Genomic DNA, 25,441 nt, shown 5'->3' on the forward strand with positions numbered 1-25,441 from the left:
TCTTCTTCTTCTTCTTCTTCTTCTTCTTCTTCTTCTTCTTCTTCTTCTTCTTCTTCCTCCTCCTCCTCCTCCTCCTCCTCCTCCTCCTCCTCCTCATGGCCCTCTCCTTAGCAGAGAGAAGAGTGGCAGAGGAGCACTGAAGTCATTTCACTTCTTTGTGGGCTGCCCAAAATCCTTTGCCACTCATCCTTCCCAAGAGGAAGCAGGGCAGCAAAGGAGCCTTGCAGGTATTTGCCCATGCCTATGTCCTGCCCAGAATGGAGGATGACTTGGAGGGCTCAAAAGATGAGCCAGAGCCTCTGGAACCTGAGCCTGCAATTGGGGAGCCTGAGGCTGGCCCTAGGTCTGCTGTAACAGAGTCTGTGGTCTCTCCAGAGGTTCAGTAGCCAAATGGCTGAATCTGTGGATATAGAGGAGGATCAGGGAAGTGTGCCTATCTTCGCGGAGCATCAAAATGAAAGGGAGGGCCTTTGAAGGTCATGGAGACTTTATCAGAAATGTGCTGGTAATAATTCACCTGAACGCCTGCTGCTTGTCCATTTAAGCAGCTGGAGAATGTGTGTCTAGTTGCCAGTGATTAACTGAACTTCTTGAGGAAAGACTCTGAGTCCAAAACCTTTGTCCCGTGGACTGCTGACCCAACTTGATTAGCTGGAACCCTTGACCTTGGACAGCCTTATCGACCTGCCTATCTGATAATCTTGAACTCTGACCGTTTGACAACTCTTTTGGTAATTCTTCTTCTGATACTTCATTTAGACTCAAAGACTGTGTTGCTTTGCACTGAATCTGTCAGCTGGTGGTTTGTTTGAGTGGCCATTTGGCCACTTTCCCAGACAGCCGCCTCCTCCTGCACTTGGCCTTCTTTTTTGGGGGGGGGGGCTTCTTTTTATCAAGGGGGATGAAACTTCTTTGGAAAGAATGGAGCAGACTCTTCTGGAAGGGCAAAAACGGGGAATGCTTCTAGGAAGTGAACTTTTCCAACACACACAAAGAAGATACTTGGAGGACACACAGAAACAGAACTATCAGGAACCATACCTCAACCTTGAAGTCACATAATAATTTCCAAACTCAACCCTTAATTGATGATTATGAGACACAGGGACAAGAGCATAACATCTCTGAAGTCATTGAGATGACATTGGAGGGTTCTGTGGATGAAAGAGCTTATGGTCTGAGATTACTGCATAGAGCATGTGAAATAAGCAAGATGAATTTGAATTTTAACTAGGAAGGCAAATATAACAGGCACCACTGAAACCTGGTGGGATAGGTCTCATTTCCTCAAACTCCCAATACTTTTGAATAAAATTATAAGCTCCATCTTCTCATCTTGATATTATGCTTTTTATGTAAACAGCTTTCCTAAGCTAGAGGTTCCACAACTTTCCCCGCTTTGTTGGCAGGAGGAGAAATTCTAAAAGGGAACATTTGTCAATTACTTCATAGTTATAGCCACTCTTTTATTTTATAAAAGCAGAGGCTACTTAGTACAAAAGCAAAACTAAAATAAACACTTGACTTGACAATAAAATAAAATAACTGACCTTTTGCAAGAATGTATTTCCATGTCCTATAATTTAGCTGAACTATTACCACTTTAGCCTCTGCATAGAAAGTTGTATGTTTAAATTTTCCCTCCATGAAAAGCCCTTGTTTAGAAGAGCCATCATATGCATTTCCAAGTTTACTTTTTAACAAATCTAAAGATTGAGGATACCTTGCATCAAAGGGCACATGGACTGAAAACATATACTCAGATATGATACTTACACAGGGCAATAATGGCAAACATATATGAAAGGGACCATTTCTTTTGGGCAGTGGGCAACTGCACATCCAACTCGGTGTGAATTATACCAAACGAGCTATGAACACAAAGTGGAGAGAGAAAAATTAAAAATTAAGTTTTAATCCAAAATTCAAGTCTGTAAAATTCTTGTAATCATACAATCACAGAATATTCAGCATGCACTAAACTATGAAGCTTTCACAGAAACCATAGCTGTTCCACATTGTAATCCACGTTCTGGTAAACAACTCTGAATGCCAACTTCCATGTAAGCCCCCACCCCTGAAACTAGAATTAGGTGGGAGTTATGCAATAACTTACAAAATATCTATAGCATCTTTCCTGAGTGATAAACTGGATTTGATGAAAAGGTCCAGAATGCTAGCCTTATTGAGCCAAATCAAGCAAACTCACTAGTAATGAGATGTATTAAGAAATAGAACACCAACAGGACTCATTTTCCAGTCTCAATTATGGGCAGTAAACAGTATTATGGGATAGTGGCCCAGGACACCAACCAAATCATCCAGTCACAAATGATCAGATGGGACTGATGCATTAATCCATGTAGGTCATCTATTATTTATTTATTTACTAAAATATGTATAATAATAATAATAATAATAATAATAATAATAAATTTTATTTGCATACCGTTTTTCCATAGATCAAAATGGTTTATAGACTATTAAAACTATTACAGACCATCTCATAAAAATAGATAAAATCCAGTAACACAATTATACAGAACACAATAATTCACAGGGTAAGTCAGAGAACTGATGGCATCAAGAACACTCAACTTCATTCCTGTGGGGGAAGGCTTGACAAAAGAGAAAGGTTTTAAGCCTCTTTTTAAATGTTTTTAGGGGGGGTCATAAGACGGAGCTCCTCGGGAAGACTATTCCAGATCTGCAGGGCCGCTACTGAAAAGGCCATCTGGAATGTGGAAACATATTTGGAAGATGGAGTTTCCAACAGATTCTTCCCGGATGTCCTGAGTGTGCAGGGTGGATTATATGGGGAGATGTGGTCCCTCAAGTAACTTGGGCCCAAGCCATGTAGGGCTTTATAGGTAATAACCAACACCTTGTATTGTGCTCAGAAGCGAATGGGCAGCCAGTGAATATTTTTCAGAATAAGTGTTATATGGTTAAACCTGGATGCACCGGTGACCAGTCTGGCTGCCATGTTTTGTACTAACTGAAGCTTCCGGGCTTGGTACAAGGGTAGCCTCATGTAGAGCCATCCAGTCCAACCCCCTGCCTTGCAGGAAGACCTCCAAGGAGGGAGACTCCTTTTAAATGTCATCATAAGCTTCTTGAATCGAGACTGCAACTATTTTGGCTGCTAGTGAAATTATTTTCATCTTAGTACTCCTCACCAATTGAGCTGCTGCATTTTGCAGTAGCTGTACCTTCAGAGTCATCCTCAAGGGCAGTTCCTTGACTGGCCCCAAATACTCTGAGTTACATAAACCATTTAGGCCTCTAGTCACAAAGATGGATCCAGGAATACTCCCAAGCTATATATCTGCTCCCTTGGTGCATCACCATCCAGAAAAGGCTGTTTATTGAATTCCTTGACCTGAGAACAACAACACCATAAAGTCTTTGCCTTATTGGGATTCAGCTTTAATTTTCAGGCCTTGATCCATCTCATTACAGTATTCAGTACTGGATGGTTTTTAGGTACTGGACAGTATTCAGATACTGATGGAACCCAACAGTTGAAGCATTTATTAACTGAAGCGTTTTATTTATTGAACCCTGATTGGTTGACATAAAATAATAGAATCATAGAGCTGGAAGAGACCACAAAGGCCATCCAGTCGAACCCCTTGACATGCAAGTATTTCCCTTATCTGTTGAAAATAGGATGAACATATCTCATACCTCTATATTTTAAGGTTTAAGTGGCAGAAACTGGAAGAAAAGTAGAACATATTTCTTCAGATTTCCAATACTTTTGAATAAAATTATAAGGTCTATCTTGTCATATTCATGTTATGCCTTTTCATGTAAACAGCTTCCCTAAGCTACAGGTTTCACAACTTTCCCTCACTTTGCTGCAAAGTTTTAACAAATCTAAAAGAAAAGATTTGTCACTTACTTCATAGTTATATCCACCCTTTGATTTTACCAAAGCACAGGCTTTATTCAGAGTTCTCTGACAGAAAGTTATAAATGTCTCTCCCCACATAGTACAAAAAGGCCCATACAGAAGTAATGCTCAGTGTCATCAGCATATGCATTGCACCCAACTCCAAAACTCCTAATGACTTCACCCAGCATCTTCAAATGAACACCAAGAGGGATAAGATGGAAACCCACAGGTTAATAGTTATAGAGCTGAACAAGAATCCTCCAATGTCACTCTCATGGAGACAGAAGCAGAACAGCTGTAACACAGTGCCTCCTACTCTTATCCCAGAAAGCTGACTCTGATTTTATTTGCTGTTTGTATTATTATTATTATTATTATTATTATTATTATTATTATTATTTCTTACATGCCTTTATTTATTTATTTATTTATTTATTTACATAAAAGAGAATCATAGCAGACAGGTCCGTCACTTTTTTGACAAATCTGAAAATTTGACCATATAAAACCTATTTTGAAAGCTCTTCATTGGCTACTGGGCGCAATACAAGGTGTTGGTTATCACCTATAAAGCCCTGCTAAACAATCCACTTATATATCAGGTGTTATAAAACCATCCTCATTATCACCTCAGCCACATTTTTTAAACTCAAGCCTCCTTTTCAGCCAATGTGGAAACATCCCACACACATTCAAGATTAGCTACTTTGACACAGTCCTTTTCAGCTCTTTTAAGACTCATTAACCATTACAGCACAACCTCACAGTTTAAACCATTAGAATCAACTATATGCTATCAATCTAATCTCCAGTCAAAACAAATTCTGACAGGAAAGCATTAAACTAATGTGTTCCTGACACTAGGGGCAGCTGAAGACAAAAATCGTCTGACTGATAGTTGCCAACCTAGTCTTAGCTGACTGGAGTAAATATCCCCCAAAGGACCTGAATGTACAAAGAGAATTATACAGGAGGAGGCAATCTTGAGGTAACCTGGACCCAAACCATACAGGGCTTTAAAGGTAATAACCAAGACCTTGTACCTTGTCATGAAACTAATTGGCAGCCAGTGGTGTATCAGTAACCAGTCTGGTTGCAATATTTTGAACTACTGTAATTGAAGTTTCTGAACTTGGTACAGAGGTAGCCCAATGTATATGGCTATGCAAAAGTCCAGCTTTGCGGTTACCAGCACATGTACTGCCACCTTTAGGTCCTCTAGGAGTGCAGTAAGTTCCTCATAGGGTATGGTTTCCTGCTCCAAAGCTGGTTTGAAATGGATCTTGATAATTTGAATCATCTAAAGCTGTCTGGAGTTGGGAAGCAACTTGCCTCTCAATCTTCATGCCCAGAAAAGGGAGATTTGGTAGTAGTCTACAGTTGTTTAAGTCCAGCAGGTCCAGAGAGAGCTTGTTTTAGAAGTGGCCATATCACCACTTCTTTTAAACAAGATGGAGGGGTGAAGCAGATGGCCAGGAGAGCACAGCCCAAGGCTGCTCTGGCCACAAGCACTTTCCCAGCCATCTGCTTCACCCCTCCATCTTATTTAAAAGAAGTGGTGATATGACCACTTCTTTAAAAAAAAAAACAACAACTCCCTGGACCTGCTGAACTTAAACAACTATAGACTATTATCAAATCTCCCTTTTCTAGGCAAGGGGATTGAGCGGCAAGTTGCCTCCCAACTCCACACAGACTTAAATGATACACGTAATCAATATGCTAGCGGATCATGTCCATGGCCTGCTCTAAATGTAAACCACCACCGTCAGACCCAAGCAGTGCCACCAGGATTATCTCCACTTCTTTTTTTCTCTGGTCTAGACCTCAGCATTGCTTCCGGCTGCACTGGCAATGTGTGTTGTATAAACGGTGTGACTCCAACACAGCCGGAAGCCACTTCTTTTGGCTTTCAGGCCTAAGTAAGCTCTTATCTGAGATATTTTATTTGTGAAGTGATCATTAAAAGTATCATAGCAAACTACTGAAGGCTTTAGAATTGGATTTGGGGGACGGTGTCCGAGTTAAACCTCTCACTACCCAGAACAGTGCAGCTGGACACAAATTAGCAAACGCAATACATGTAGAGAATAAAGCTTTCTTCACTGTATGCATTGCCATCTTAGACACAGCATGTCTTGTCAGATGTAAGTTGAGTTTTCTGTTTTATATGCTCCAGCCATTATCGGAATCAGCTTCCAGAGGTTATAAGATGTCATGAATAGGTCACAAGATATCATGATCAGTGATCCAGAAAGAACAAAATGGTAGCACTCTCCCTGTCTTTCCCCCCAAGTAGAGTTCCTTTGGCCCCATACAGACAGGCCAAAATAAAGCTGCTTCGGGTCACTTTGGAGGTATGCTCTTTAAATGATGCATGCATCCTAAGAGTCTGGAAGCTGAGCCAAAGCCACAATCCAGTCCTAAGGACTAGAGCACAACTTTGGCACAGCTTCCGGACTCTTAGGACGCATGCATAATTGAAACAGCATACCTCCAAAGTGACCCGAAGCTGCTTTATTTTGGCCTGTCTGTGTGGGGCCTAAGACTATTTCAGTGCCACCTCCAGTGTGAAACCAGACTGTAAAGTGTCCAGCAGGTTCAGAGAGGGTGTTTTATAGAAGTGATCATACCACTGCTTCTTTTAAACAAATTGAAAAACTTCCCTCCCTGAGAAAAGCATTAATAATATATTGCAATTGAAATCTGTTTCCTCCAGGAAGATCTCAAGTTGCCCAGCCATCACATGCTTAAGCCCAGAAGGGATATGTTAGCAAATTACTCAAGAGAGGTCCTAGACACATAGCTCTGAAGAAGCTCCATTGTGGGAGAGGAAATACACATTCATAGCAAATATACATTCATTTTAGCATCTAATCTGAACCTCTGTTTAACTGAAATCTTGTATCAATTGTGTACAATATAGACTATTGCCTGTTACAGAATGCCAAAATAAAGCTGCTTTGGATCTCTTTGGAGGTATGCTGTTTAAATGAAGCATGCATCCTAAGAATCCGGAAGCTGCACCAAAGCTGCACTCCAGTGCTTAGGAATGGAATGTGGCTTTGGCGCGACCTCCCGACTCTTAGGACCCATGCATCATTTAAATAGCACACCTCCAAAGAGACCCCAAGCAGCTTTATTTTGGCAGTCTGTATCAGGCCAATGTTTCTATTTTTGTACTCTTGTTTTTGTACTATTTTACTATTCCCTGCTTTCAGAAAGTTGTTTCTACAAAGTAGATCATACTATTGAAGCATCCCAGAATTCTCTGCCATTTCTTCTTCTAATTTTCCTAACTCTTTCCAAGCTTTTAAGATTTTCAATCCATCCATGTACACTGGGAAAATAATTGAAGATGAAGGTTGCTTGCTAAAGAGAGAGTGGATTTCTCAACCTTACTCAACTTTCCCACATATTGCTACTACCTGATGAAAAGCTCTTTCGAAAAAGCTTTTTTTGAGCATGATAAGAAGATTCACCCATTCCAAAGCTGGAAAATGTCTGAACCTATACTTGCGGTTCAACTCCCTTCTGCCCCAGCCAGAATGACCACTGATAGGGTTTGTAGTGCTGAAGCCACTGGTTTCCACCTCACTTTAAATCCTGATCAAAGTACATTTCTAATCCTGTTTCAGGATAACAAAGGATTGCTGAAGTAGCAAATCTTTTGTATATTATAACAAACAATCTGAACATTTCTGTTCGTACCTGCGTATAGACATCACTTAAATTAATGTCATTAATTGGTCCACGGCCATATTGGAAATTCACTGCTTTAGCAGACCAGTCTGTAATTATGGCTGACCAGGAGGTAGGCTTAGTAGTTATTAAAATATTTTCACCACAGTAGATTCCTAAAAAAAAAAAAAAAAAGAAGAAGCAGACCAGTCTTGAGCTATATTTAATCAGGAGGTGGGTTTGAAAACTTTAAAAATACTTTTAGTAGAATCCTGCAATGAGAAGAAATATAGTTATGTCAAGGTTACAAACTCCAAATTGCTTAGTATAGCTTTGTGAAGATTCATTATCCAATGAATTAAGTTGAATTTGCTGTGCTTATTAATTTGTAGCACATAGTATTTACTAGATTAATGCATTGAAATTTGTACCCAAATACAATTTTACAATGCATCCCTAATCCAAATAATGTTTTCAGAATGCCTCCCATGAGGCTGTGCAAAGGAAAGGTTTTTGAAGCCTTTCAGAAGGAGTGGATTCTTCCCTTCAATTGATTATATTTTGAAGTACATATCATTGCATATTATTTATAATACATTCTAATACAGTGGTACCCCGGGATACGAAGGTGCCGCCTTACGAAATTTCCGGGTTACGAAAAAAATCCATTTAAAAAAACTGTTCCGGGTTACGAAGGTTATTTCGGGTTCGAAATTTTTTTGGTGCTTTTCGGCGCTATTTGCACGAAATAGCGCTTTTCCCCATTAGCGCCTATGGCTTTTTCGCCTTACGAAGATTTTCGGGTTACGAAAGCGGCGGCGGAACGAATTAATTTCGTAACCCGGGGTACCCCTGTATTATTTGGGGTCAGCTGCAATGAATATTTTTGCAGTGTTTTTAGTGTTTAGTGCTAGGTTCCTGGCTTCTCAGTCTCCCTACTCTTCCCTTTCTGTTTTTATCTACCCTTACCCCTCTTTTACTACCCATATCCCTTTAATTAGCTTACTTGCAAATTAGCTTACTTGCTGTTCACCGCTATGATCTCTGGAATAGCGATATAAATAAAATAAATTATTATTATTATTATTATTATTATTATTATTAAATTAATAACACAGTTAAGATTTAAGATTAAGATTAAGATGGGTCAAAAGACCCATCTTGATCAGTAAATTTGCAGATGCCACACATTGTATTTGGGATCCTTCACTTCTGCATACTAAATCTGTGCTAAGACTTAGCTTTGCAGACCACATTCCTTGACTGGGAATGGTAGGCAATGAAAGGGATGCATTGACTGTCCCCTCACTTCCACAGCCACTACTGGCTACCTCCACTCCTTGCCAGCCACTATATGGTAGGAGCAAGTGAGGTATAATAGGCAACCAAGGCTTCTCCATCACTGGCTAGTTGGTGATGGGAAAGCCTCATGATCAGATGCCCACTTTCCTTCCAGCTATCCATGAGGCAGTGTGGGTGAGAGGGGGAAGTGGAACTGAGTGAGAAGAATACTCCATCAGCAGTTGACAGTGGGTGCATTTTCTCACTTTTCCCCCTTCTGTCAATAAGGGTAGTGTGTGAAAAGAAGTGAGTCTTCTTTCTCCCCTTATGAGACATCTTTAAAAGCAATTCAGTTTTCAAAGATTACATTGAGCATGGAGATACTTGTTTAGATTACCCATTACAATGGAGATGAAAAACTTAAACAACATATCCTTATTAGAGAGCCAGTGTTGTATAGCGGTTTGAGCATTGGACTCTGGAGATCAGAGTTTGATTCCCTGCTTAGCCATGGAAACCCACTGGATGTCCTTGGGTGAGTCACACACTCTCAGCCCCAGAAAACCCCATGATAATTTCATCTTGTGGTTGCCATATATCAGAAATGACTTGAAGACATACAGTGACAATATCCCTATCAAATGAACATGCAGGGGAAAGTTTCCTTTGATGCGGTGCCAGAAATGTGAAGTTGATGTTTGCCATAGTTTGCTGTCAGGTTAAACACTGGCTTTTCAGGTCAGGCCCTCTCTCAGTTCCACCACTGTTGGTGAAGACATGAGATAAGGCCTTCTCTGTAACTGCCCATAGAATCTGGTACTCTTTTCTCAGGGAGACCTCACTGACATTTTTATTCCAAGAAACATTCAAAACAGAGTTTTTAAATGTACAGTCTGAAAGTCTTATATAGCATTGAGCCAAACTGTTTTAGTTGCTTTGAATTTTTTTAAAATTTAATTATTTGTTAAGTGTAGGTTTTAATTGTTTAATATTGTGAACAGTTTAATTCTATTTTAATGTTCACTTTAGTATGTTTTTGGCCACTTGGTCCATTTTAAAATTGTAAGCTGCCTTAAGTCTCAATTTTGGGTGAAATGAAGAATCGCCATTATCATTTTCAACAAAGCCTATGGGACCTAGGAATCATGCTCTAAATAGGCTGCAAAGGTTTGATGTTATTTACACAACATGCAGTGTTTTAAACTGGGGTTTCAACCCTTTTAAATTGCTCTTAATCTTTGTTCTGCTGTATGTAACTTAGCCTGAGATATCAAGCACAATATAAATATTTAATAAACAAAATATAGTAAACAAAATTAAGCAGTAAAATAAATATTGCATGTGGTTAAAATAAGAGTAGCATGATAACTTGCATGTGTCTTGTTCTCTGTAAGAGGGTGCCAAATGCACCCAAAGGAAAGCAAATGGGCACCATCAGCAATGGTGAGGATCAGAAAGAAGAGGAGAAGGAGAGCGAGGAATCCCAGTTAAACCATTTTGCTCAGAAGCTCCTCGCATGGAACCAACACTGCAAATCCATTTCCCCCCCAGATAATTGTGAAAACATCCCAAGGAATCTCACTTAACTCACCATCCACAACGCGTTCCTCTTTGGGACTTGTTTGTCCTTTACACTTTCCAGCCCACTTTTTAGCAGTTTCACTTGCTTTAGGATCCCATGTCTTTAAAAAGCAAATAAGGAGGAGAGAAAAATATTTAAACTGTAACATGAAGTTCAAAATACAGCAGAACACACATAGAGAGAAAAATAAATCTCACAATTCTGGTTTTGGGTGGATGGGAAGTTTTATTGGGCAAAATCCAAAAAGACGATTGTGCTTATATCACATTTATACTTGATTCAGTAGGAGGTTGTTAAACATATGCCACTTCCGCAATGACTAAAATGAGAGACTGATATCTTCCACCCATTAGAAACACTCTTCTCCCTCCCAAGATGTAGAACTTTGCCTTTGTGGAATTACTTTTTTCCCTATTCCACTATAGGCTCTTGCCGCACTTCAGTTCTTAGTGCTGACTTTCATCTACCCAACCGTCAGGACTGGCTAAGGGATTTGGGCAAAAGCTTCATAGGGTGCTTCTACAATTATGTGGGGGGTGGGGGTGGAGGAAAGGGGCATGAATAAAGAGATAAGAAAAAATGGAGTATGGATACAGGAGTCAGAGGAAAGGGGGTGTGGATAGAGCCATCAGAGGAAAGGGGTGTGTGGCAAAAAGGAGCCTGGTGTATGACTGGGATGTATCCATAATTGCCTCCTATTTCCAGTGCAGTGGTACAGTAGTACTAGCACCAATCTCTTTGTTGGCAGTTTAATCCCCTTCAGGCTCCTGAGAGTGGAAGGTCTTGACACTCTCGCCTTCTCATTTATTGGGAAAACAGAATAGTAATTATAGGGGACCTGGTAATGGAAACATGTGACCAGAACTTCCCCTTCATATTCCCTTAAAGAATAAATGAGACTTTTAAAAAGTGAACTTTTTCATAGGAAAAAAAATAGGAAAATTGAGGTAACTCAAGTTATATCAAGAAAACTCAATGGGTTTAAAGTACACAGGCTTTCTAGGTACTTTCCCTCTGGTTGCAAAATTTTAAAAATCAAGGCACACATATATATCACAATACACCCCCAACTCCACCTTTCTAAAAAAATCTGAAAACCTAACACATCTAGGTGGCCCCTGGTTAACTACAATCTTTACTTGAGATTCATTCCACCACTCAGACCTGAGCAGTTAGTACTTGCTGAAACTACTGGTTTCTCTCTCTTACCCCTCAGAAGACTTCACCCTGTCTCCACTCCTATTGTCTAAAAGAATCCATATGGGAGTCAGGGCTAATTGGGTCATTCCACCATTTTATCTTTCATTGGCAAGCTAACAGAACTGTGTGGATGTCAGAGTCAATTGGGTCTCTACACTTTCACACCTTCTTAGTCAGAGCCCTTAACACATACTTGAAGGGATATCATATTGAGGAGGGAGTAAGCTTGTTTCCTGCTGCTCTGGAGAATAGGACACGGAACAATGGATGCAAACTGCAAGAAAAGAGAATCCACCTCAACATTAGGAGGAACTTCCTAACAGTATGGGCTGTTTGATAGTGGAACACACTTCTTCAGAGAGTGGTGGAGTCTTTAAACAGAGGCTGGACAGCCATCTGTTGGGTATGCTTTGACTGAGAGTTCCTGTATAGCAGGGGGTTGGAATGGATGGCCCTTGTGGTCTCTTCCAACTCTATGATTCTAGATCCCCAGGAAAGGAGCAAGCACCACCAAAGGACCAGACAGGCAAGTGCAGGAAGGGAGAGGAAGACTAACCGTCCCTGTCCTCCCCCAACCAGGGAGGAAGAAGTGAAGAAACTAAAAGAGAAAAGAGGAGGGGCAAGATGATGACAGGCTAAAGGAAAGGGACATGAGGGAAGCAGGGAAACCAGGGAAGCATAAGGGGAGGGGTTGGAAAGCAAGCAAACAACAATGGGAAGAATGATATAGGAAGGCAAACAGCTAGTAGCAGCAGTTGTGCTGGGTGTCATTAATGTGAGAAAACAGCAGGGACATCATGTCTAACATTTGTTGGCACTGCACACAAGGAGGTGTAGATGCCCCCCCCCCCTTATGATAAGACATACCAAGTGAGACACAGGCAGAATCAGAAAGTGAAGAAGAAATAAAGGGAAATCAATTTGCAAGAAAAGACAAAGGTATATAAAAAGAGGCAAATTGACACGCAAGCTAGACACAGTAAAATGGAAATGGAACACATGAACATAGCAAGGGAGGGAGGGAGGGAGTTACAATGGACAGGAATGGGCCACTTTGAATCAGAAAACTACACAGTGTTCTACTCAGGGAATGAAAAGACAAGAAAAAACAGTGTGGCTTTCATACTAAGAAAAGATGTAGCAAAAGCAGTCAGATGATACAATGGAAAAGCAGACCAAATGATGCCAGTAAGGCTCCATGGTAAACCTGTGAATATCACCATAATTCATGTATATGCACAGAGGTAGAACAAGAACAAATTGAAAGATTCTATGAAGGAGTACAGGAAGAAATTGACAGAATACTAACACGGGACATCAAATTGATCATAGGAGATTGGAATGCAAAAGTAGGAAGCAAAGAATAACTAAAAACAATAGGCAGATTTGGATTAGGTAAAAGACATGAAGCAGGTGAGTGTCTGATTTTTGTGAAGCCAACAACCTATTTACTGCAAACACATTTGTCATACAACCAGAAAGAAGGCTATATACATAGATATCACCAGATGGCCAACACAAAAATCAAATAGATTATATAATCAGGAGCCCTGATGGCACAGTGGTGTGAGCTCAATACCAGAGAAAGGGCTCAAGCTAGTCAGAAGCAAAAGATGGCCCATACTGGTGGCCAAGGCTAGACCAGTTGCCAACTGTGGTACAGAACATGAATTATTCATATCAAAATTAAGAGTAAAACTCAATAAGACAACAAAATCAATCATCATACCAAAATATAATCTAATATTGTCTCAAAAGAATTTATTGACAATATAAGAAACATATCTGTATTACTAAGCATAATAAACCAGGAGCCAGATGAACTATGTTCTGATGCCAGGGACAGTATAAAAGAAGAATGCAGACAGACACTTTCATGAGATAAAAGTAAAGAGAAAAAAACATAGCAGATAAAACACTACAAGCAATAAAGAAAAGAAGAGAAGAAAAACAAAAGGGAGATAGAAACAAATTAGGAACCATGAATGTAACAGTACAAAAGTTAGTGTGGAAAGATTAAGAAAATTACTACAGTGACTAATGCAGAGAAATAGAATACAACAACAAAAAGGGAAGAACAAGAGATCTATTTCTTCGATCCACAGAGAGAGGCGGGAAATATAAATTATTATTATTATTTCACAAGATCCAGGAAATTAAAGGAAAATTCAAACCAAGGACCAGGATGCTCTATGACAACAACAACAACAACAATAATAATAATAAATTTTATCCTGCCTCTTCCAAGGATCAAGATAGCGTATAATAGCCTCCCGATGCAAGGCCAGGGTGGACCATTGTTGGTGATCAATTTGGCCAAGCCTGAGGTGTTGTTTCAGGGAGTCCTTGTATCTCTTCTTTGGGGCTCCCCTCTTATGCTGACCCGTGGCGAGTTCACCGTAGAATATTATTTTTGGGAGGCGATGGCCCTCCATCCTAGAAACATGTCTTGTCCAACGCAGCTGCGTTATCAGTAGCATGTTCTCAATGCTGGTGATCCCTGCTTGCTCAAGGACAGCAACATTTGTCACATAGTCAGTCCAGTGTATATATAGAATTGCGCATAAACAATGCTGATGAGAGCGTTCAAGGAGTCACAGGTGTTGGTGATAGGTGACCCATGTTTCAGACCCATAAAGGAGAATAAACAGTACAATGGCTCTATACACACTGATTTTTGTGCTTCGCCTCAAGTGTTTGTTACTCCAGACTCTTTTGTGAAGTCTTCTGAATGCACTATACGCCTTTGCTAGTCTGTGATTGATCTCTTTATCAATCTTGGCGTCTGAGGAGATGATGCTTCCCAGGTAGGTGAACTGCTCAACGGACTTAAGCACAGATTTGCCTACAGTGATGTGGGGATGGTAGTATTATTCCTGTGTTATTCCTGTGGTGCAGGCTGGTAGAGAACTTCCATTTTCTTCAGGCTGACTTCCAGCCCAAAGAGCTCTGCAGCTGTAGCAAAGCAGGATGTTAGGCGCTGCAGAGCTGCTTCTGTATGAGCAACAAGGGCAGCATCGTCAACAAAAAGCAGCTCACAGACTAGATAGTTTAGAGTCTTAGTGCAAGCCCTCAGACAGCTTAAGTTAAACAAGTTACCATAAGTAAGGCAGCGTATATAAATGCTGTCTTCTTCTTCAAGATCTGCCATAGCCCTTTGGAGCATCATGCTGAAGAAGATTGTAAATAGAGTTGGAGCAAGAACACAACCGTTTTTTACTCCCTTAGGCCTGTTACAGACTGCCAAAATAAAGCTGCTTCGGGTCTCTTTGGAGGTATGCTATTTAAATGAAGCATGGGTCCTACAAGTCCAGAGGTCGTGCCAAAGCCACACTCCATTCCTAAGCATTGGAGTGCAGCTTTGGTGCAGCTTCTGGATTCTTAGGATGCATGCATCATTTAAACAGCATACCTCCAAAGAGACCCAAAGCAGCTTTATTTTGGCAGTCTGTAACAGGCCAATGTTATTAGAAAAGGCTCTGAAAGAGCATTGTCATATCTGACTTGACTGTGCTGGGTTTCATGTAGCAAGATAATCATTTTAAGGAATTTAGGGGGACATCTGAGTCATTCCAGGATTTGCCACAGACCTTTTCTACTCACAGTGTGAAAGGCTTTGGTGAGGTTGACAAATGTTACATAGAGTCCTTTGTTCTGCTCTCTACATTTCTCTTGCAGTTGCCTAAGGGCAAATACCATATCTGTAGTGCTCCTATTAGCTCTAAAGCCACATTGGCTTTCAGGTAGAAGTTCTTCTGCAATAGCAGGAACTAATCTGTTCAGTATCCTTGCAAGGATTTTTCCAGCAATGGAGAGCAGTGTTATATCTTGATAGTTGGAGCAATCGGATTTTGTTCCTTTTTTCTTATACAGGGTGATGATGACTGCATCTCGAACATCTGATGGCCATCACCTTTTCCCCAGCAACTCACAAGGAGCTCATGGAGTTTAGCATAGAGTATATGACCTCCGTATTTCCAAGCTTCAGGTAGAATTCCATCAATCCCGGCAGCGTTGCCATTTTTCATCCGTTGTATGGCTTAAGGGTCTCTTCCAAAGCGGGAGCTATGTCCAATTCCTTTTTCATCGGTTGTTGTGTCATATGTTGAATAGCTGAGCCTTGGACTACTCGGTTGGCACTGAAGAGACTTTGAAAGTGTTCAGCCCATCGGTTCAGAATAGAGGCTTTATCTGTAAGTAGTGTTTGACCATCTGAACTGTATAAGGAGCTTTGGACATGATAAGTAGGTCCAAACACTGCTTTAAGAGCTTTGTAAAATCCTCTGGGATCACCCAAATCAGCACAAAATTGTGTCTTTTCTGCTAAATTGTTCCACCACTTGTTCTGAATGTCTTGGAGTTTTTGTTGAAGTTAATTACATGCGAGGGAAAAGACTGCTTTTTTTACATGGCAAGATGTCTGAGCAAGGTGTGTCTGGTGAGCAGTTCTCTTCTTTGCCCACAGCTCCTGGATCTCTTGATTGTTTTAAAAAAAACAGTCTTGCTTTTTTTGAGGAAGAACCCTAAGGATTCTTCCACAGACTTCAGGATGCTGTTTTTGATATGTTGCCAAAGCGCTGTAGGGGAAGAATCTGTAGGGGGGTATTCAGGTTTTGTTCGCAAATTTGCCTGGAAGTTGTCTCTCATGGCACCTTGTTGAAGATTTTTGATTTGGAGTCTCCTCTTTAAGATGCCACCCCTCTTAGGTTTGAGCTTAAGATGAAGATTTAGTTTACATCTTACAAGGCGATGATCTGTTTGACATTCTGCACTGGGCATCACTCGGGTATGAAGGACATCGTGAATATTTCTCTGGCACACTAGAACATAGTCAATGAGGTGCCAGTGTTTGGATCGGTGATGCATCCAGGTTGTCTTCAAGCTATCTTTCTGCTAAAAGATGGTGTTTGTAATACTCAACTGCTGTTCTGCACAAAACTCTAGCAGGAGGCGTCCATTATCATTACAGTTTTCAACACCATGCTTGCCTAAAACACCTTTCTAGGCTTCGAAGTTCTTTCCTACTCTGGCATTGAAGTCACCAAGGATAATGATTTTGTCTTCTACAGGGACTTTTTGTATAAGGTGACGTAGGTCTGAGTAGAATTTGTCTTTCTCCACAGGGTTGGCTTGCATAGTTGGGGCATATATACTGAAGAGAACAACATGTGGGAGGTCTAAGGAGATAATGCGATCAGAGTGTCCTGTTGGCAAGGTTTCGAGTTTGGAGGCAATGGAGTTTTTTATCATGAAGCCTACACCTGAAAGATGTTTTCCAGTTTTGGGTTTGCCAAACTAGTAGAGTGTGTAGCTGGCACCATGTTCTTTAAGGCTGCCTGCTCATGGAGACGAACTTCACTAAGAGCAGCGATGTCAATGTTAAGTCGTGAAAGTTTATGGGCTATTAGAGCAGAATGACGCTCAGGACGTACACTATTTGCAGAATCTTGCATGGTTCTGATGTTCTAGCATGCAAGCGTCAGTCTATTTGCACCTTTGGAGGCTGGTGTATTAATATTAATAGCAATAGCAGATTTATTTACATATCACTTCATACTGCACAAAGCAGTCCATAACTAGTTTACAACTGTAAGCTTATTTCCCCCAACAAGCTGAATACTTATTTTATCGACCTACAGAAGGATGCTAAGCTGAGTCGACCCTGAGCTCCTGGCTGGGATTGAACAACCTTGTGGTTTGTGAGTGAGTGGCTGCAGTACCTGCACTGAACTGTGCCACCTATCTGCGGCCCAAAGAAGTTTAGCCTATTTTAAATTTGGCCTCTACCTACTGCCAAGTTGTGCAGGTTTGGTTTATATAGACTTTACACTGAAAAATATGAAACCAGTTCAGATTAAAAAGCAATTTAGAAACCCTAGATCTTGCACAGCTTGTTCTTACAGTATAAAAACAATAGAAGTGGAAAGAAAAGATGGATCAAGATGGGACTATTTAAAGGCAAAGAAATAATTAAGAACGATATAAAAGAAAATAATAATCTTTGTTCATTTTATTTGTTTTATTGTTGAATTGTCTTGAATTGCCTTGCATAAAATACAATACTATCAATAGAAAAGTCAATATGAAATTTCCAACTGTAAGGGAGAAATACCACTGACAATCACAATGTCAACTAATAAAATGTAGAGACCATCAATAAAAGTAAAACTTTCCAGCCTTTAAGGTCCATTTAAATTTTAAGCAGTCTAAAAGACAGCCAAGACAACTGCAGGAAGAGATCTATAAGGAACCCTTCCTCACCTCCGAAGATGAGGAAGCAGCTGACCAAATATGACAACCTAACTTTCTGTGTATAGAGAACCTTTTGAAACCTGGAACCAGCCCAAGACATCAATAATAATGCAAAAGAAGAAAGCTAAAGAGAGCTGGGCTAGCATCAATCAATTACTGAGACTTCTCAAGGGCAGGTTATGCACTATCTTCAAATGTGGAAAGGCAGCCCACATATTTGGGGACCTTCCTGATCATTCCTCAAGGCGGAGCATCGTTGTCTCAAGGTCCTGTCCTGCTGTCACCACAACTAGAAAATGAGTAGGCAGTGATCCAACAACTAATAGGGAAAGAAGAAGAAAAAAACACTGAGTGGAACAGAAAAGGCCCATGGAGGTAGAATTGGCAGACAAATGCAGTAAACAATCAGCAGGGCTGCAGAGGGAAAGATGTACTGCTGCTAATATATTGGAAGCCTTACCTGCAGGAGTTCACAATTTTCCAGTCAAAATCTTTTGAACACACATTAAATTTTGACTAAATTCTTCAGGTAGACTCCTACCTCCATCTTTTTTTGGAAATTCAGCAGGGAGAAGCCATGCTTCAGAAAGCCACAATTAAAACTTTCAGCAATGTCTAGCAACATTGAACAATTGTATCTTACCATTTTCAGCATATTGCTAGCAGTTGGCTTTACCCCTGTCCTCACAGCATTGTGTCGGTCAACTATTTCCTTCTGTTTCTTTGCAGAGATGTTACCCACTGTAACTGGGTTAACCTGAGTTAGTTTTTTTAAAAGTATGTCAGATATTTATTTTATTAATTAAAATTTAATGGCACAGTAAGTTATTAAAAATTGTTAAAACAATTTCAAATACAATTTCAGATCAGCTATAGACATTTCAGTTTCCGTCAACCACTTGGGGGCGTAATTTGCATACAATTTAGCAAAATTTTGCTACCTTGTGAACAACATTTGATTTTAAACATTCCTATTCTACCTATCATGGGCCTGTTGATAATACCCTATTGTCCTTTATATCAGTAATACTGTAAGTAACAAAGTACACACCAGCCTTTTGCGCCATACCAGCACCAATTCTAGGGTTAGAGTTGCAACCGCACGGTCCCTAACCCTAGCACTGCACAGTGGTGGAACAATGGTGGTTCCCTGTGTACACTGGCACCTCCATTTTTACGTAAGCCCCACGTGGCATCTGCCCGTTGCTGCACGGTGTTTATATCACAAGTGTGCCATTGCAGCTGTTTCTTGGCGGTCTGTCCTGGGGCAAAGAATGCTACTTAAAATCATCCCGATGCATTAACTATGAAAGATCTCTAGCTCTGCAAAAAAGCCATCATTTTCTTTTCCCCATAGGATTATTATAAATATAACATAATAAGTTATAGCATCAATCAATTACTGAGACTTCTCAAGGGCAGGTTACGCACCCAATTTTCAGTTAGCCCTGTTACATACCCATAAATCAATAATGCTACAGAGGTTAAAATTTTATCTCTAGAATAAGTTGAGCTGCTGAAAGAAGGTTCATTGTGTGTATCACTCTGAAGTGGACAACTCCATGGGGGCCACAGGCCAATTCCCCTAGAACCAGTCTTGTAGGCTGGACATAATAAGCCCAAATATCCGAGTTTTTACTCTGCAATCTCTCCCTTCAATGTTGTTGCCATCTTTGAAAGGCAATGCAGAGGAAAACAGAGGTATATGTAGATAGTATGACATTCTGGATTGCTTATAGTGGATATCTAGGGGGTCTTTTGTTTGTTTTCACACATTTAGGGAGATTTTTGCATGGTTTGGAAGCAAAAAATATCAAAGATATGTATTATTATTTTAAAATTGGGAGGGTGGAGTGTTTGGGGGAATGTGGAAGGCTTCAGGGGCTATAAAAGCGTGGTCCAGGATGCATATGGCCCACTGGTCACAATTTCCCTACACTTGATAGAATCTATAATCATAGAATCATTGAATTTCATTTTGTTAGCTTTGACCCAGATTTCTAGTTTATCAAGTCATTTTGAAATTTGCTACTCCTCCTAATTTGGTGTTATCTGCAAATTTGATAACTATGCCTCCAATACTGTCATCCAAGTCATTAATAAAGATGTTGAATAGCACTGGGCCCAGGACAGAATCCTGTGGGACCCCACTGGTCACTTCTCTCCAGGATGAAAAGAAGCCATTGTTGAGCACCCTTTGGGTTCGGCCGGCCAACCAATTACAAATCCGTGTAGCAGTTACTTTGACCAGCCCACATTTTACAAGCTTGTTTGCAAGAAAGTCATGGGGAACCTTACTGAAATCAAGATATACTCATTCCCTTTATCATGCTGGTAATTTTATTAAAAAAAAAGAGAGATAGAGAGATTAGATTTGTCTGGCATGACTTGTTTCTCTGGAACCCATGTTGACTTTTTGTGATTATGGCATTGCCTTCTAGATGTTCACAGACTCTCTGTTTAATGATCTTCTCTAGAATCTTTCCTGGTATTGATGTCAGACTAACTGGACGATAATTGAGGAATCATAGTTTTTTTGTGAGTTTTTCAGGTTATGTGACCATGTTCTAGAAGAGTTTCTTCCTGACGTTTCGCCAGCATCTGTGGCTGGCATCTTCAGCGATGCCATTCTCTGAAGATGCCAGCCACAGATGCTGGTGAAACGTCAGGAAGAAACTCTTCTCAAACATGGCCACATAACCCCCCCCCCCCCAAAAAAAAACCCAGAAAAACTATGGATGCTGGCCATGAAAGCCTTGGAATCCTCTTTTTTTCTCTTTCTGAAGATGTGGACAACGTTTGCCCTCCTCCAGTCTGCTGGGACTTCTCCTGTTCTCCAGGAGTTCTCAAAGATTATTGCCAATGGTTCCAATATTACATTTGCCAGTTCTTTTAATACCTTTGGATGTAGTTCATCTGGTCCTGGAGACTTATATTTATTTAGAATAACCAAGTATTCCTGTATTCTCTCCTTACTCATTCTGTGCTGAAATTCCTCTCTTCTTTAATGGTGGCTCTTTGTATGTGGTAAAGAAGGCAGCCATTTTTAATGGAAATTATCATGAATTTGAATTTCCTCAAATACCAGAACTACCTCAAAACATGTTGGCAGCTGCTCCATTTCTCTTGCCATCTGAAGAATTTTGTCTCATCCCCAAATTATAAGCAAAACACAAGAGCAGATTTTGAGGTTTAACAGTTGTTAAATATTAAACTGTTAAGAAATTGTCATTAGCAGTTCAGTACATCCTTTGTCTTAAGGCTCATACCTGTCCTAGAAAGTGCTGAAATACAACAGCGAATGGCAAGAGGTTGATCAAAAAAGACATTTCTAAGGAAACAAAAAGAATGAGCAGATGTGATTAGAATCTTCTGATGCTTAACCTGGGTTTGGAAGTGCAGTGCATGTTTGTTAAGCATGTTTATTAGAACATGAAATTTACTTCCCCAGTAAATGTGTTTAAGACAGCCCCAGACTGGCTTGGGGGTTCAGACATATTGCATTTGCATTGGCACAAATGAAACCTCATGAATACAGGGATTGGGGAGGGCCCATCTTGACCAGGACTGCAACAGAGGGTGAAGAGTTAATGACTGCCTAACCAGGCTTCCCGTACTAATTATTTGTGAAGGAAAACTCTTACATTCAAGAACAAATAATGTGCTTAAAGTAAGATTGAATTTTCAACTTAAAGGGCTTTCATTGGTTCTTCAGGTAGCTGTGTAACAAAAAATTTGTTGAAAAAATTCTGCTTTAAAGCCATCAAAAATTTAATGTAACCATAGAACCTATCCTTGTTTGCCATTCAGCACAATAGCATCCAAAATCTACAAGATGATATTTTTATCAGAGCAACCAAAATGCAAGAAAATCATGTTGCAAGCTTTCAAAGCTCCACTAGTTTCATCATCAGGCAAGGGGTAAACATCATACCAGAGGGGGGAAATATGATGTTAGTCACAAGCCTGTATTTTGTGAAGATGTAGCTGTTCAGGTGGTTTGTAGGAACATTTGTGCAGCAGGGACGTAGCCAGGATTTTAGGAAGGGGGGGTCCAGACTAAGTGCCACCATTATAATGGGGCTTGGGTGCGGCGGCGCAGCAGCACACACTATTCATTTTTCTAATGGAAGGGGGGGCCCGGACCTCAAGATCCCCCCCTTGGCTACGTCCCTGTATGCAGGCAGGCCGCTCCTTTTAGCCATTAAATTAAAATTTAAGTAAAAATTGCATCAAAAGCAATGGCGCTTTGAAAGCATGCAACATGTATTTTGTACCTTTTGGTTGGTCCAATAGAGGTATCCCTGTTTTGTGGATTTTGGATGTTACTGTACTGAATTTAAACATATGAAACAATTTCCATTTATTAAGGTAGCAGATTTAATTTAGAATACCCACTAATAGATCTAATTTGTTTGTTTTCTTTTGCATGTTCTGTTTATTTGAAACACAAATTTACATCTTTCACATTGGCAGTCCAGCTCCAAATATGATTACATAATAAGCCAATCTTCCTTAAAATATTATCATTACTGTTCAAGACCACACTTGTAGCATTATGCATTTTACACTTGGAAATGAAGCAACCATGTCTACTGCCTGTAGACAGTTACATGCCAATGGATAAATTCTGAAGGTAAAAGACCTCATAATGGTAGCCATGAAGCCACCAACCACCACACTACCCTCAACAGTTAAATTTCATGCAACTATGTAAAGGCAGCAATAGCCTATCTATTTTTCAGGAGTGGAGAGTGTCAGAACTCCTCTCCCTTCCATTCCTGCCCCCAACACCATTGATTGCAGCAGGCAGTCTAGAGGAGCAAGGGAACAAAAGAATCCCAGCAGGTCTCCCTATCTCCCCATTCCTGTGCATTTGGATAGATTTTTGTGTTGCAGTTTAGACTGAACCAGCAAATTTAATTGTTGAGTTAGCTCCCAGATATTAAATATAGATAAGTACCATTAAATTAATAAATAAAAATTAATAGGAACTCTTGATTTATTTTTAATAAATATTTTATTTTTAAAATAAGTAGTAACATTGAAAAAATAAAAAGGATAAAAAAAATAAGAAAGGATCTACAAACTATCAAATGCCTTTCCCCAGAGCAACTTTCCTAATGACTTGAAACAGAAACATTATAAGAACTAACAGTTTTCCCCACATTAAGGGCATCCTAAACCTTAATCCAAATAGGACCACTCTTTTAATATTCTAATGGGAGTTTTATAAAACAAGCAATTAAACAAAATTGATGAAAACTGCTGATGATCTATTCTATAATCAACTTTCTTATTTTTTTGATCCTCTTGGGAAGTAATCTTTGTAGTAAGGTATTATAAATGTCACTGTCAACGTTGCTTAATTTTCCTTTGACAAATCAAAATACAGTAGACTTTGTGAATGTGAAAGATACACTGGAATGTGAAAACATTGCTTCAGGAGGTAGGTTTTTTTGGTTTGGGGTTTTCTTTTGCCAAAATAAAGTCTTTTACTTTACCTTTTCCAGGATGTTCTTTTCTGATCAGCAGAAGAAGTTTGATCTCAAGTGCAGTGGAGATGTGTATATATGACATAGGAACACTTCCTGCTTTGTAAATTACTGTTACCCATTTCCTATATAATCTGCATCAGCAAAAAATGTATTTTAAAAAATATTATAGGCAGGATACAGACCGCCCAAAAAGGGTGGTCTATCCTCGCCTTGTTTTGCTGCACGAGGGAGCCGCAATGGACAAACTCTCTCAAAATCCATTGGAAGAACAGTAAGAGCTATCAGCCATGGGCTGGTGTGGCAACTTTGTTCCACCAACACCCCAATAAGATGGAAGACAATAAAGGTATAACATTATGATGACAATGAAACAAATGACACAATACCTCTGTCTTTGAAGGGGGCATAGAGGAAGCAAAGGAAACAAAGGAAACAAGGAAGAATAGGGTTTTTTTTAATTTTATTTAAAAATAAATTTTATTAAATAAAACCAGAATTGTATTTTACATCTTGCATCTCTTCTGTCATCAGTCATCATCAGCTATGGAGGTTCTTTACATATCTTATAGTTGCCTTTAAAAAAGCATAGAAATATCGAAATGGATAGTCAATATCATTGTATATCTTTATCCAACCTCCTTGCATTCTTCTTTTGCTCTAATCTGTTTAACCATCCATTCCCTTTTCCTCTATTCTGTACCTTCTTCTAACCTATAATTCTATTACTACATTCCCATAACTTCTTTTCCTCATCTCTTTCTTATTATATATCTTCCTCCTCCTAGTTCTTCATTCTCACTTTAATTAATTAATTAATTAATATTCTGCTCTTTTCCCAGGACTGGGACTCAGAGCAGTTTCACAGTATTTAAAAATAAATTAAAAATTAAAAAATAGTCCAATAAAATGAACATTGAAAAGAATTTTTAAACTGATCCAACATCAAACATCCCAGCCTGTCCTTATAGTAAATCCCTAAATGCCTGTGTGAACAGCTGTGTGAACGGTTTTCACCTGCCGGCGGAACGCTATCAAGGAGAGAGCTGTTCTGATCACCCTGGGCAGGGAGTTCCTGAGTCTAGGGGCAGCCACTGAAAAGGCCCTCTCTCATATCCCCACCAACTGTGTTTGTGATGATGTTGGGACAGAGAGAAGGGCTTCCTCAGAGGATCTTAGAGTCCAGGCCAGTTCATACCAGGAGAAACAGTCTGCCAAATAGTGTGGACTTGAGCCATGTAGGGCTTTGTAGGTAATAACCAGGACCACGAATTGTGCCCAGAAACAAACTGGCAGCCAATGAAGCTGTTTCAACAGGGGCATTGTATGGTTTCTGTAATCTGCCCCTGTTAATAGCCTGGCAGCAGCTCTTTGAACCAGATGAATTTTCTGAACACTTTTCAAAAGCAGCCCCATGTAGAGCCCATTACAGTAGTCCAAACGGGATGTAACCAAGGCATGTACTACCGTGGCCAAATCTGGCTTCTCAAGGAACAGGCCTTCTCCTGTATAACATACTTATACCTTCACTTGCTACCACTTTCATACTACCTTCCTTCTCAGCTATTAGCAGTTTGTTAACATATTCTGGTTGACTTTCCATTATTTGTTTTCTTTAACAACTTGCTTAAAGTCTTTTCTAACCTTTCCTTTTATTTCACAATTTCTTTGCTATTACAACTTGCTGATTCATTTCAACCATAATTCAGATTGTTTTGGAACTGTCTGTTCTTAAACCTTATCTTATATCTTGTCCTAAGGAAGTATAGTTCAGGAGAAAAATAACTGGCATATTTTGCATGGAGAACCCACTCTGGAGAGCAGGGTCTGAGTCCTTGCTTTGGCCATAGAAACCTGCTGGGTGGCCTTGGGCAAGTCACATTCTCTCAGCTTCAAAGGAAAGCAAAAGTAAACTCCCTCTCACCAAATCTTGCCAAGAAAATCTTGCCATGAGATGTTCCTCTTATGGTCACCATAAGTCAGAAATGGTTTGACGGCAGAGTCCCAGCCATCCAAAACATAGGTTCAAATAGTTGCAATCATTTTTTT

General features: G+C 39.9%; 1 protein-coding gene across 1 annotated transcript in view; it reads right to left on the reverse strand.

Annotated features, from left to right (window-relative positions):
- Nucleotides 1–24,995, reverse strand: part of LOC121925614 (cysteine-rich venom protein-like) — a 28,740-nt gene extending 3,745 nt beyond the window's left edge. The window contains exons 1-6 of the mRNA XM_042457962.1: nucleotides 24,917–24,995; nucleotides 21,167–21,228; nucleotides 18,541–18,654; nucleotides 10,455–10,545; nucleotides 7,613–7,758; nucleotides 1,777–1,871 (exon numbers count right to left, since the gene is read on the reverse strand). Of these exons, the coding sequence (XP_042313896.1) occupies nucleotides 1,777–1,871; nucleotides 7,613–7,758; nucleotides 10,455–10,545; nucleotides 18,541–18,654; nucleotides 21,167–21,228; nucleotides 24,917–24,995 (587 nt within the window). The remainder of the gene's footprint in view (nucleotides 1–1,776; nucleotides 1,872–7,612; nucleotides 7,759–10,454; nucleotides 10,546–18,540; nucleotides 18,655–21,166; nucleotides 21,229–24,916) is intronic.
- Between the last annotated feature and the right edge of the window lie 446 nt (nucleotides 24,996–25,441).

Source organism: Sceloporus undulatus, chromosome 1 (genome assembly GCF_019175285.1).
Source record: "Sceloporus undulatus isolate JIND9_A2432 ecotype Alabama chromosome 1, SceUnd_v1.1, whole genome shotgun sequence".
NCBI lineage: Eukaryota > Metazoa > Chordata > Lepidosauria > Squamata > Phrynosomatidae > Sceloporus > Sceloporus undulatus.